At 40.0% G+C, this 13256-nt stretch overlaps 1 protein-coding gene across 1 annotated transcript in view; it reads left to right on the forward strand.

Moving 5' to 3' along the window:
- The first annotated feature begins 4216 nt into the window (after window positions 1-4216).
- OLFM3 (olfactomedin 3) overlaps window positions 4217-13256 on the forward strand; it is a 52345-nt gene continuing 43305 nt past the window's right edge. Inside the window, exon 1 of the mRNA XM_066192348.1 lies at window positions 4217-4393. Coding sequence (XP_066048445.1) covers window positions 4325-4393 — 69 coding nt within the window. The 5' untranslated portion in view covers window positions 4217-4324. The remainder of the gene's footprint in view (window positions 4394-13256) is intronic.

Below are 13256 nucleotides of genomic sequence, written 5' to 3' on the forward strand. Positions count from 1 at the left end.
TTCCAGTGCACTCTTACAGAGATATGGAAAGAAAGGCAATGTTCACTTAAAAGTTCCTACAACAACTCTGAATAAGAAAAATTCTTATGAAAGATTCACTTCCAGAAAGCAAGGAGTAGGAAAAACATCAACTCATAAGTTTATTTGCAATTATTATTTAGTCACCTTTTAATTCTGATAACGTACAAAAAAAATCAAAATTCATTTTTCAGGTAATAGTAGGATTACAAAAAATTCTCTGTTTAGAAAAACAATCATCACTAGGACAGTTATATTGTCAAAACATGCTTCTAAAGCCTCATTTTGATATTTTAAGTAATACAGACTTGGATTAGAAAGCAAGGTCATAGTATTGACAGATTCCAAAAATTACTCTGCTAATATGATTGATAATTATAAATTGTGCTTCAATCTGATGGCAAAAACTATCCAAATATTAGCAAATTTAATCATTTAATGTAGTCCCACTGTGAATTTTATCCCACATGTACAATGTTTTTATATTTTATTTAGCATCTTTGTACTCTCCACTGGCTAAATTAAACTATTTTTTTACTAATTTTTATAATCATCTGATTTCAGTTGTTCTGTTTCTGTCACGTTCTTTACAAATGTAAACAAATATACTGTGTCAAAATTTTAGCTTCGGTACCATTGATAGCTTAATTTTGTTTGCACCTTTTTCTCTCTCTTCAGTTTCCTTGAGACATCAAAGTCTTTTATGTAGTGAAGAACAAATTTGTCCTCTTCAAGGACCTTTCAGAGCAGTTAACATCAACAAGGGTCAGTATTCAACTCTTCTTTCCAATTCCCTAAACTTTTAATATTCACAGTCAGAAGAATGCCTAAAATTCAAAATCTAGACCACCTTCTTAACTAAGTAGAAAATTCAACATGCATGAAATATTAGGTATAAGACCAATTTAATGAAGAATTTTCCTGTTTGGAAAACATATTTGTTAGCACTGCAATTCAAAAGTTTTCAGATGTTACCTGCTACAAAGAAAGATTGCTTTCCACAGATGCACATATACAGTGTCCCATTTCGTAACTCCCATCACTACTTTCCAGCTGCCAAACAGATTTCAGAACTTCAAACTTACTTATTTATGTATAATTTGGTACCCACAGCAAATTTATCAACTTCACTTTCCGTGCACCCAAGTGAACAAGTCTCTGTCTTACTCCAACTGCCAGCAATACATCTTGCAATATGGTGTGAAGAAAAGTTGCTATAACTTCAGGCACAGACTGAGAACATCCTTCCCCATCCAGACAAGCTGTATTCACAGCGTGCCTCCATTCTGCTAATACTCTGTCCCTTGATGCCTGCAGGAAAGCTTTTGGTATCTCTTTTCTCTCACAATCATGTATTTCCCCCTGACTGCAGCAGTCAGTCTCCATATAAAGACCTCCAGAAGAAATGTCATTCACACAGAGTTTCATAGGATTTAAGGGATCATTAAAAGCTTTGCTAGAGAGAGATCTTCAAAATCAGGTATTCCCTTGCCGCTTCAGCATATATGGCAGAAGTGAAAACTTCTCATGAAGACTTGAATTTTGTTTAATTTTTCAGATAAACTTTAACAAACAGAATTATTTCAGGTATTAATTGGTAATAATTCTCACCAGTTTTCAGACAGTCTTTTCTGGCAAAAAAAAAAAAAAAAAATTACTTGTCAGGTTGCTAGAGAGTGGAAGATTAAGTCTATTACATATTTTCATTTTCTTCTGAATGGATTATTAAAATCAAACAGGAAACAATTGGGTCATTTCATGCTATCCTTTTGAAACGTGTTTTGGTACCTTCTCATATATCAAACAAATTATTAGTTTGTAACACATGAAAGTATCTGAGAAGTTCAGGAGTTCTGAAGGTGTATGCTTTGAGGGGAACCACTGGCTTTAGTTTTCAAATTTACTCTTCGATATTTTACTGATTTCAAAGACAGATATTCCAAGCAGCATCAGGAAGTGGAAAAACATACCACATCACGGGAGCTCCTTAAAAAGTTTTCATTCTATGATTAATTTAAGAGTTCATATGCTTTGCCAATTTTATCTATGATAGACTGAGAAAAAAAAGAAGGGGAGAAAAGCATGGGGAAAGTAAAGCTAGGGAAAATTAGAGAACTAATCACTGAAGTGCTCTAGAAAAAAAAAAATATCTTCAATCTCGCCTTTGTGGCTTTGAATCTATGTTCCTTTTTCATATGAAATAATTTCTGCTGAAAGCACCACTCACTTTGTCCTTTGGACAACCTGAGGTTTTCAGTGCATTATTTTATATTTAATTTGTATGAATCTATGTGGCTGTCCCCTTTTATATTTTTTCGTGCTATTTAGTAAAAGATAGGGCTTTTACGTAATTTCTACAGGAAGGTAAAAAGAAATTCTCCTTTCTGTATCTTTTATATCTTCTTTGTAGAAGGTAATTCAAAAGCAGTTGTATCAGAGGGGAGTCTCTTTCCACTGTTGACCCTGGAATGTCAATGAAAGCTCATTCATGATTTCCTTTCCGTGCCATAAGGAAACATAATTTGTAGACCTACCTTCCAAGGAAATGAAAGACTGTATCTCTGTAAAAGATACTGCTGATGAAAAGGGGGTGTCTAAGATATCTTAGCATAAAACATATATTTTAATTCACAAACAAAATCTAGTTATTGTAATCGTAGTAGCAATTCAAAAATGTCATAAAACACAGGGAATCACAGGAAAAGTCAGCATTTTTGGTCTGGGAACACTATGCCAAGGATATGTAATCTTTTCAGATAGCCTGTGAGCACAAAACTCCATTTGTCTTTCAGCAGTGGTCTTAGCTCTTGAAGGCAAACACCAGTCTTGTAGACTTGGAAACAGAAAACCATGCTTTGTTCACACTTAACCTACCACCCTCCCAAACCTGTTGTTTTGTTTTGTCTGGAGTTTGGTATTTTAACACTTAGGTTTTGCTTTTTTTAAGGATATTTTTATCCTTCTCCCTTAGCAAAGATTATATAGCACCTAAAAAAAAAAAAAAAAAAAAAAAAAAAAAAAGGACCAAAAAATTGCCAACTGTAAAGCGAATACATTTTTACCACACAAAGCTGAAAACCACATTTATAATAATCTTGATGGTGTCATAAATAAATAACATAACATAAATAACATTATTCCAACCATAGATCTTGAGTTTGAATCTTCTAAGGGAAAATAATTGAACCATTACGATTCTTCGCCCATGTTAACAGGATAGTGCTGCTATTTACACTTGGGCCATGCTGAGCTGTGCTGAACGCACATCCCTGAGGAAGCCAAACCCATCGCTGCCTGTCCTGTGAAACTGACCCGGACAGCGGCCACGCCCAGAGCCCTGGCTGGCAAAGCAGGGCTCTCTCGACTGCAAAGATGCTGCTGATGTAGGGAAAAGGAAACTCCTGATTGCCCTTGAAAAGGCTTCCCAGGGCTCCTCTCAGCAAATGACTTCCACTACCTGCACCAGCACAGGCTTTCCCACCTCAGTTCACAGACCAAACCAAGGAGGCACGATGGTCCCTTGCCGCCCATGGCCAGCTGGTAAGCATAGGTGGCTTTACCCTCACCAGAGCTCAGTCAAGCCCTGACTTAACGTACTAGACGGAGACGTGAAAGGGATTCCCCTGAGGAAAAGCCTCTGCCCGCAGCTCCCCACATCAACCCACCCTTGCCACGGTGCCAGGCGCTCCTTTGAGGAGAGCGGCTCCTCCCCGCCTACAGCTGCACTCCACAGGGGAGCGGGCGTCCGCCGGCCACTGCCGGGGGCGATAACCCGCAGCCCGGTGCGGGGTCGGGCGCTAACCCGCAGCCCGGTGCGGGGTCGGGCGCTAACCCGCAGCCCGGTGCGGGTCGGTGGGGCCGCCCCTCACAGGGGGCACCGCGCCCCCCAGCGGCCCGGCCACGCCTCCCCTCAGCCCGCGGCCGCTGTCCCGGAGCCCCCGCGCCCCCCGCCCGCGCGCCCTCCCGCCGGCGCTGATGTCACATCCGCCGCCCGCGCCCGTCCAGCCGCGCCGGCTCCGCCGTCTCCCGGGCCCAAACTTTTGCGGTGGGCTGGCCGGGGGGAGGGGAGGGGCGGGGTGGGACGGGGCCGTGGAGCCGCTCCGCCAGCTCGGGCAGCGCCGTCCTCGCCCGCCCTCCCCGCGCCGAGGCTGCCCGCGGAATGAGCGTCCCCCGGGCGGCTGCCGCTGCCGCCTCCACTCGGGCTCCGGCGAGCGGGCAGAGAGCGCGGCTGCCGGCGCGGTCGCTGCGGCGGGAGCGGAGTGAATGACCGAGAGGAGCGGCGCGGAGAGGCAGCCTCGGGATCAGGATGCGGGCTCCCGCCAGCATCCTCAACCTCCTGCTGCTGTCCTTGCTGGCCGGCCTCGATCCCTCCAAGGTAGGAGCCGGCCGGGCGGCAAGTTCGCAGCGGCGGAGCCTGCTCGCACACGGCGATCGCGGTAGCGGGCGATGCGCCGGATGGCTCCGGGGAGAGGCGGGTGCGCGTCCTTGGCGGTCCGAGCGGCCAGGAAGGAGAGGAGAGCTCGCGTCGGGAGCGGCCGGCCGCGGGCGGCGGCCCGGGCGGGGGGCGCGGTGCCCGCCGTCAGCGGGGTGCGGGCGCCGTGCGGCGGGGCGCTGGGCAGGGCAGGGCACCCCCGCCCCCGCAGCTGCCCGCGGCCCCCGGCAGCGGCCCTGGCTCGCGGGAGCCGAGCTGTGTCCGCCGCAGAGGGACGGGGCCGCCGTGCCCGGTAGCTGTCCAAGGCCGGTCGCTGTCCAGCGCAAACCAGCGGCGATCCATCCCGCTCCGGGCAAGGAGGCGTTTATAGCGCTGGGTGACTGCGCCAGTCCTGGGGAAGCAGCGAGGCGCTGGAAGCAGGGATCGGCAGCCTCCGACTGGAAATAAATTTGTTTAGAGTGAAACTGGAGGCGTCACGTGAAGACACTGAATTTAGTACTATAGCCACGCTCCGGGATGCTGCAGTTCCGTTATTTACAAACGCGTTCGCGTCGCCAAGAGATCGCAGCTGAAATTGAAATAATGATGAAAATAGACAATAGGTTTTAGCCATGCAGCCTGGCTGGTGAAGATTTCAGATTAAGTCGTTTAGAAAACCGGAATTGCACTCTACCACTTACAAGCAGTAATGACTGAAAGCCCCCAGGTCTGCAGATGTCTGTAGTGCTGTATTTTATAGATGTAGAACTTGTCTCATTAGTCGGTTTTTTGTGGCATACGGTCTTGTAACTGTGAGCATTATAAAAACGTGACAAGAGAAAACATTGCTATAGTATTGCAGTAGCACTCCATACCGTGTTGCCACGATTTATATTGTGGTGAATGTCATATTAATGATACCAGTTAGGTACCAGACAACCATGTGAGGCAATGCTCAGCTCTTCTGGCAGGTTTTTCATTTAAAATAAAGATATTAATCTGTAAATAAAGATATTAATCTGTACATATACAAATGTGTATTGAATGTCCAACAGTACGGAAGGGATGCTCCTCTTTAAAAACAAAAACAACCTGAAAAGCAGTTCAGGGGAAATCTGATTTACACCTGCAGTATTCTGACTGCTTTCAATCAGTAAGATACAGTGACAACTTAAAAAAGCAGGAGGTGATAGAGGATTGATAACATTACCCAAGGAATTAGTTATATCAGCTCTGTAAAATAAGAGCTTCTTTGGAAGTATCAGGTATGCCTGTAAGGAGACTCGTCAGGCAATGCACGCACAGGAGTTTCACATCTGTGTGAACAGCAGCACATGGTCTCATTTTCACTTACAGATTTCCACACACTCATTTTCTTTCTTTTTCTGTCTTCATTTGCACTTAGCAAGATCTACTAAAGAACTGCATAAAAGCAGGAAAAGCAAATTCATATCATTCTCTGTCCACAGAATAGTAAAACCACTAATGAAACAAACAGATCTGGCTGAACAATTCTTTTTAGTTCAGACCCCAAAATAACACTGGGAAAAAATGTTCCATTTTCTGTCTCTGTCACCATCCAGCACTGAAAAACAGGATGAGGCACTGGAATGAAATGGCACAAATGAACTTCGGAAACTTTGCTTCTAGCCCTTTTTGCTGTGGCATGCTTTGCAGAGGGCATGAAAATGCCCTTTTATTCTTCACTCTGTGTGACATTTTCAGAGATATTTAGATGTTTTTGCCAGGCTCTTTTGACTTTGTCAAGGGTCAGAAATAAAAAAGCTCAAAAGTCCTTAAGATTACATTAAAATCAGAAATCTGGTTTTTATCAGAGCTAATTGGGTTTTTGTAAATTAAAAAAAGGGAGATCAAGTGGATCCTACACCACATTAAACATAAGAAGGAGCCACATGGCAAACAGTAATTAATTTTGTTGACTATGAACAGTATTTCATATTTCTGTGGAAAATTATATATGTAAAAATTTTAACAACATTTTTATAGCAAAAAAGTGCACGTTCTGGCTGAACACGCTTCAGAAATGGAACTAGTGCTCAATTATTTATATCTTGATTCATGCTAAATTGAAATAGAGTAAAAATTTTCTGCCCTGCAGGTTGGGAAGCAAATCTGTGATTTGAACGTAGTTGTAGAAAACAAGGGGATGGTAAATTCTTTTTGTTTCCAGAAAGAATTGTACAGTATGCTCATGCCTAGAAAGACAACTTTCTATGTGCCCTTGACACTCACAAACTATTTAGCTTATGGAGAAAAATCCCAGCAGATATTTCCGGTATATACACAACACCTTTCTACTCATGTCCTACATAATTTTCAGGTAATAATTCATTTTATTGATCATCTGTTTTAAAATAATGCCTTGGGGTGTAAAAAAACTCTTTTATTTAGTACCAGGCCATCACTGAGTCAGGACTGCTGCCTTCAGGCACTCTTATTATGACAGAGATGTTGTGTTCAACTTACTCCGTTATTTACTGATAGTAAAGTGTTTAAGTATCGCCATCTTATGGTAAAATATGTAACAAAAATTTTTATATAGTTTATTCCCCAATCTCTGAAACATTAAGATTTTATTTCAACCATAGTAATTTATTGCTCATGCTCTTGAATTCTTTCTTTTAAACTTGAAATAAAATATCGATCAACTGTAAAAATTCTTTAACAACTGGAAGGCAGCTCACTGATGATAAATTTTAACACAGTGCTTATTACTGAATTTCAGTTTAAGATAATTATTAAATGTTATATTTGTTGACTTTATTCTATTTTTCTCTGTATTTGCATAGGAGAATTAAAATAGATTATCCATGATAATATATTTCATTAAAGATTTATTTCCAACAGGGTGGCTAGACATCCAGCAGAAAGCCACCTACAGTGAAAGGATTTGGATAGAAAATCTTCCTTTCTCCTACTCATAAGTGCACTATCTTGAAAGAAGGAAGTATCCAGTATTAGGAAATTTCTAAGAGTTACTGCTAGATGGCATCTCTGTGCTGCTTTTCTCCACTTGGGAGTTTTCTGTAATGCCCTTCACAGTATGTAAAGTGGACTTCTTTCATAAGGGTTGCTTTGCTGACCATCTTTTGATAGTCACAGTGGTATATATAACCAAGTAAGCATTTTGTAGTGTGATAAAGCTGCTCCACATAGAAATCAAGCTCAGCGTTTTTGAAGTCTAGGTGGCATTTTGTAAGTTAAATTTTGTAAATCTAAATAAATCTGATAAAAATGTTCATGTTTCGTTGCAGTTAATGACCTTTAGGCCTTTAAATTTTATAATGGCTTTATATCCTACGTCTTTTTATTTTCCATTGTTTGAATTTTGCAAAAAAATATTCCAGAAAATGACTGCCCAGTACACTCCCAGACAGAACCTAAGTACAGTATTATTAAGGACAGTTACAGAAAGGAACTGTGATTTATATTCATTGCATGGGATAATGGGATGGTTGGGAATATTAACATTATGAAACAAAAGCTGGTTTGAAATCAGTCATCTGTTTTTGAATGCTTCAACTTTCCATCTTTGGAATGGCAGTGTTTCTAGATTTTAAAACCTATGGTTTTCATACATAATCAGACCATACAAACAACCACTAAAATCTTTATGTTTCCCAGATTTCAAGAAGTTTTCAGTAGGAAGAGCGCACTGCTTTAGTGCTCGTTAACAATACAAATTAATTTATCCCTATTGCAAGAATTTGTAAGAATACTATGTACAGCAAAGGGTTATCACAATAAACTTTTTTACTGAAAATATGACTCATAGGAGTACAATACACTGCTAAATTAAATCTTGCTACCTACTTGGAAATGAATTTACTTTGTTTACAGTATTAGTAGTTAGTCAGTATGAAAATCATCCATAATTATTTAATTTCCAAGGTTTAAGAATGCTCCAAATAGTTAATTGCTGACTGTGGTCGAGTCTCACTTGGTGTCTGCTCTCCCATGTCTGAGGAACATGACTCGATAGCCACTGAAGAACATCCGTTTGCTATCAATATGCCCAGGGCTCTCTGCCAGGTGTCATTCCAGATATTTTACTCTCACTCCAGTAACTTCAGTCAATATGTTAAGACCTAAGATTGTAGTTAACACTTCTTGTTCTTCCTGCAGTAACCAACCTTTCAGTCCTGGGAAAAAAGGATGCTTCATGTATTTCCGCTTTATCTACACTCAATGACACACACCCACTAGGACATTATATAAAATAACAGAAAGGTATTCACTGCATCATTTTAATTAACGTAAATTAAGATATTGGAAGAGAATATGCAAAAACACATGTGGGTGACATCTGCATGAGCGCTAACTCCCCTGTTGCTATCAGATATCACGTGGTCTTTAAGGGCTTTTTAATGATGGGATGGGAAGAGGTCTTTTTTTTTTTTCCCTCTGGTTAAAAACTGATTCCTCTGTTGCTCATGGCTATCTTGACTGCTACTCATTTCAATGCACTCAAAACCAATTATGTTATACAAAGTATCAAAAATAGTTGTACATGTATACATATACACAGACAGACATATCCTCACAGGAAACAATTCTTTTTCCAGTAGAAGCATATTGCCTTCAGGTAACCCGACTTCCACCTTTCTTCTATGTTTGGCCAAGTCATGAGCCAGTGAAACAGAATCAATTTACTAAGTCTGCAAAGAAAATGCTGAAGCAGAGAAGGCAACCGTCAGGAACAAGAAATGCAGTATTGAAGCTATTAAAACAACATCAGCTCTAAAAATGGTGTTTCCAGTTGGCTGCAGATTTAACAGAGTTGTGTTAAAATTGCAAGTTCAAATAAGTGAAATTCCTAAGGGGCCTATTAAGAAATGAACAAGGAGTCTTCAGAGAGGACCCAGTCTATTTGGGGCACTGAAATCCCGTTTTTCAAACCTGCAGTATGACAAAAATGGTTCAGGGCATCACTTAGGCATTCTTAGTGAATCTTGACTGAAAGCCAGGGGAAATTCAAAAGCGTTCTGTAAGTCTTTGCAGCAGGAGTGTGGGACAAGTCCTCACATGGACCATCTTTCACAAGAGCAGCAATCTATCCTACTGCTTCACTCCACGAAGCAGTAGATTGCTTGTCTAGGACCAAACCTAGAGAAAGCAAGGACTTTGTGTGCCTGGGTTTGAGTACAGAATTCTTTTCATGAGTGAGAATTCAGAAACACTGAAAAAGTAACTTACTGTGAGAATTTCAGAACTTCTTGGATTTACCCAGAATTCCAGACCATAACTATTACTCACGTTTTAAAATCAAGATACGAAACCCAAGCACATAGTTCTATCCACATAATCATTCCACCTAAGAACCTAGCACGTAGAGTTTTTAGTGCTCTAAGTCAGTACAAAACCAGAAATACAGTAGCAATACATATTCTTCTTAAAAGTACTTTAAAATTTATATGGGACATGACTTATGTGATAGCATTACTTCCAAGTTGCAGTGACACTTCACTCTAAGCATGGACTGCAGCTCTAATTTTTTCCTTAGTGACTCAGAGAAAAGTGGCCTTCTATCAGCAGCATTGTTTACTAGAACTATTTACAAAACTATTTTAGTTTTGAAACTATTTCAAAAACATTACTCTTTTTATTGTCTTTAATTCCTGACATTAAAGAGCTCTAAAGTCCAGCCTTGGTTTTATTTGGAATTGAGTAAGTTATATTTCTTTCTTAAAAAGACACCAAAATGCAAAGCAACAAGGCCCCCTGTATAGATTATTTTATCTCCATTCCATTCTGTTTGGAATAGGACTAAAAGATTTTTTAATTAATAGGGAAATAATCGGCGTATCAGATTAAAAAAAAAAAAAAGTACCATTTGTCTAGCTAGGCATGTGTTGTCTAAAACTAGATGATCTCTAGTCTTCATCTTTACTGGCCAGCTTGTAAAGATGGTTTCCAAATAACTGCTTTTTCTGACAACAGGACTGATTGATACCAATTAACTGGATACACCACAAAACATGTGCCGGCCTAGGGAAGGAAACAGCATGAAATATTGGTGATACAAGCAGCTGACATTGAGAAGTAACTGTATCAATGGGTATAGGAGTGTTAATGGTGGATGGAATACTTCCCTTTCATACTATGCTATGCTGCCTTCAGCTTCGTGACAGAGGTTTGCACATCAGAAAAGCTAAAGAAACAACCAGGTGTATTTTTCATAAGTTAGTAAACAATCTTAAACTGGAATTTGAGTTATAGCCAAAAGTAGATTGAATACTAGGCCAATAGATATGGCATTTTGTAAATTCCCAGCCAGCTGCTTCTGCAGCTATGTCTTTTCACAAGAAAGAAAAACATTTTATGTAATTACTCATAAAATATGCAGTCCTCTTTATTTAAAGCATTTTTTTTCCTCAGGAGGAATTAAAGAAACTTTCATATTCTGACCTCTTCTGAGCCTTTTTCAGACTTCTAAATCACTTAAGTAACTAACCTAAAGCAGCCCCAGATAACACAAATGCAATGTTTTTCATCCTGCATTCCCCTGAAGAACAGTCATCTGTCTGCTGCACTACCTTCTAACCAAACAAATCCTTGTAACTGTGATTTAATGATTCTGTTTACTTGTTTCACTGAAAAAGCATATATCAGTCAGCATCGCAACAGCTTAAGCAAATTCTGAGAATAAGTAGCCCTCTTCACTTCTGTGGTTTTGGGAAATAGTGTTTGCACCCTCCTCAAGCTGTAAAGTAACCCATAAGGGGGCAACCAGAACAACTGGAAAAAACTAACTCCATTCTGAGTGAGAACTGAGTGAACTCTCTTATTAAGTGCCACTCATAACATGGTGAATATTATTCTTAAATTACTGGGGCATATTATTAAAAATCGTTTATAGAGATTTTCTTGGACTTCCTTTCTTAGAACCACAGCTAGAGGAATATACTTCAAAATGTGTTTCAGGGTGTCCCTTTCAAGAAGACAACTAAGCACATAAGTGGTTTTTCATGTATGAAATTGTAAATGCTATTTGAGTTTGGACTTAAGATTTAAAATCAGATTTCCACAAATAAAAACTGCATTTAGAATACATTAATACTTGTGATGACAGCAGATATTATTGATCTGAGATCTCATAAACACAAACCTATCACACCCTTCCTTACTCATATTAATTGTGATTGTTCAGTCTCAGCCTCCCTACTACAATTTTTTTTTGTATTCTTTTTGTGTAACCTCCTACATATGTGAACTATTCTACCTTCTTATAGTAAGACTTTGCATTTTCAATATATGGTATTGGGATGTTTTTCCCAAGAAAATATGTAGAAGGCAGTGTAGTTGTAACAAACTATTGTACTGAGTAACCAACAGTACACAGAGTAGATGATGGTACAAAAAATGTAGATCCAGTCCTGAAGCCAAGTGTGTGGCAGGTTTGCATTTATAATGAGATCTCAGATCAATATTATTTGCCATCATCACAGGTGTTTCTGGGCACCTGCATAAAGAATATAGAGATGCATGTCAGGCAGAGTAGCCTAAATACAAAGATTGCCGCTGATCTGTTTTCTGTCCTGTCTCTGAATACACGCACAAATTACCAAAACACTGAAAACAAACATGTTAACAATCTCCCATGAGAATCAGCTTTAGCCACAAGCAAACAGGATGGTCTCCTGCATTTCTGACTTTTTAAAGCCTCAAGTTCACTTCTGACTCTTTAGCCTAGAGGCTAATCCTACTGCCACCTCTGCCTGCCACATAACAGGCAGGAATTTACTGACTTCTAGGTACCTCCTCAGTCTCCAACAAAAATTTTGCAAGTGCTCTACTTTTCTTTGGGGTTAATATGTTGATGTTAAAATAATACAGACTACAGTATGTACATACTGTAACATGTGCAATTAAACTAGATATGCAAAAATATAGTCGGAAAGGCAAATCAGTAAACTGGAAGCTATATTCTAAGCTTTGAGTACTATGTCACTCAAAACTTAGAGTTCTCAGTCTCACAGAAGTCTCCTGGTCCTGAAAAATACTAGTATATGCAAAGATGCAAAGAACAAAACAAGTTCCTCTAAGGTAGGAGGGCATGTAAATAGTAGGAGTGGCTATGAAACCCCTGAAGTTACATATGCACGACATAATCCTACGTTCTTTGATGTAAGGGGTTCACTTATGACATCAAAAAAATCTGTCAGCTGTGGCTCTTACAAGGTTAAATAGATGATTTGCATTCTGATCCTTTTCAAGAGAGAGTTTATAAAAATAATTTTTACTGACCTTCTGCTATACTAGTTCTGCAGACACTGCTAAAATAAATACTTCCACATTAGCAGATGATACAAATATATATTTCTACCTTGTTTCCTTTCCATACATCTTGCTGTGATCAGCACTCTGTCCAGCACAATTCAAGAAGCTCAGATTTCTGTGCTGTAGTGTTTTTTGCTGATCTTTGGCCTCTGGACTTGCTTTCTCATAAAGCCACATACATCTGCTGCTCAAGTTCAAGTCAGTGAAATGTGAATATCTTCACTGTGGGAACAGAGCAAAATAAGTGTATCCAAAGTTCTGGGTACTGGCCTTGAATTTACATATGGTACCCTGCTTTAAATGGTTGCTGTTATCCTTACCTGGAGTGGATGTTGCTGTTACCATTCTGTGAGATCTCACAATGCCAGCAATGTTCTGTCCTTTCTTCAAAACGGCAAAATACAACTCTAGCCTACAGACACACATATATATATATACATATATGTATAGTTCCCCTCTTACTTGTCAGTGAAAAAGGGCATTCATCTAAAGAACAATTTTGAATGGAAGTATTTACTGAATCAGT

Source organism: Chamaea fasciata, unplaced genomic scaffold (genome assembly GCF_029207755.1).
Source record: "Chamaea fasciata isolate MVZ Bird 193981 ecotype frontalis unplaced genomic scaffold, bChaFas1.0.hap1 SCAF_10, whole genome shotgun sequence".
Taxonomy (NCBI): domain Eukaryota; kingdom Metazoa; phylum Chordata; class Aves; order Passeriformes; family Sylviidae; genus Chamaea; species Chamaea fasciata.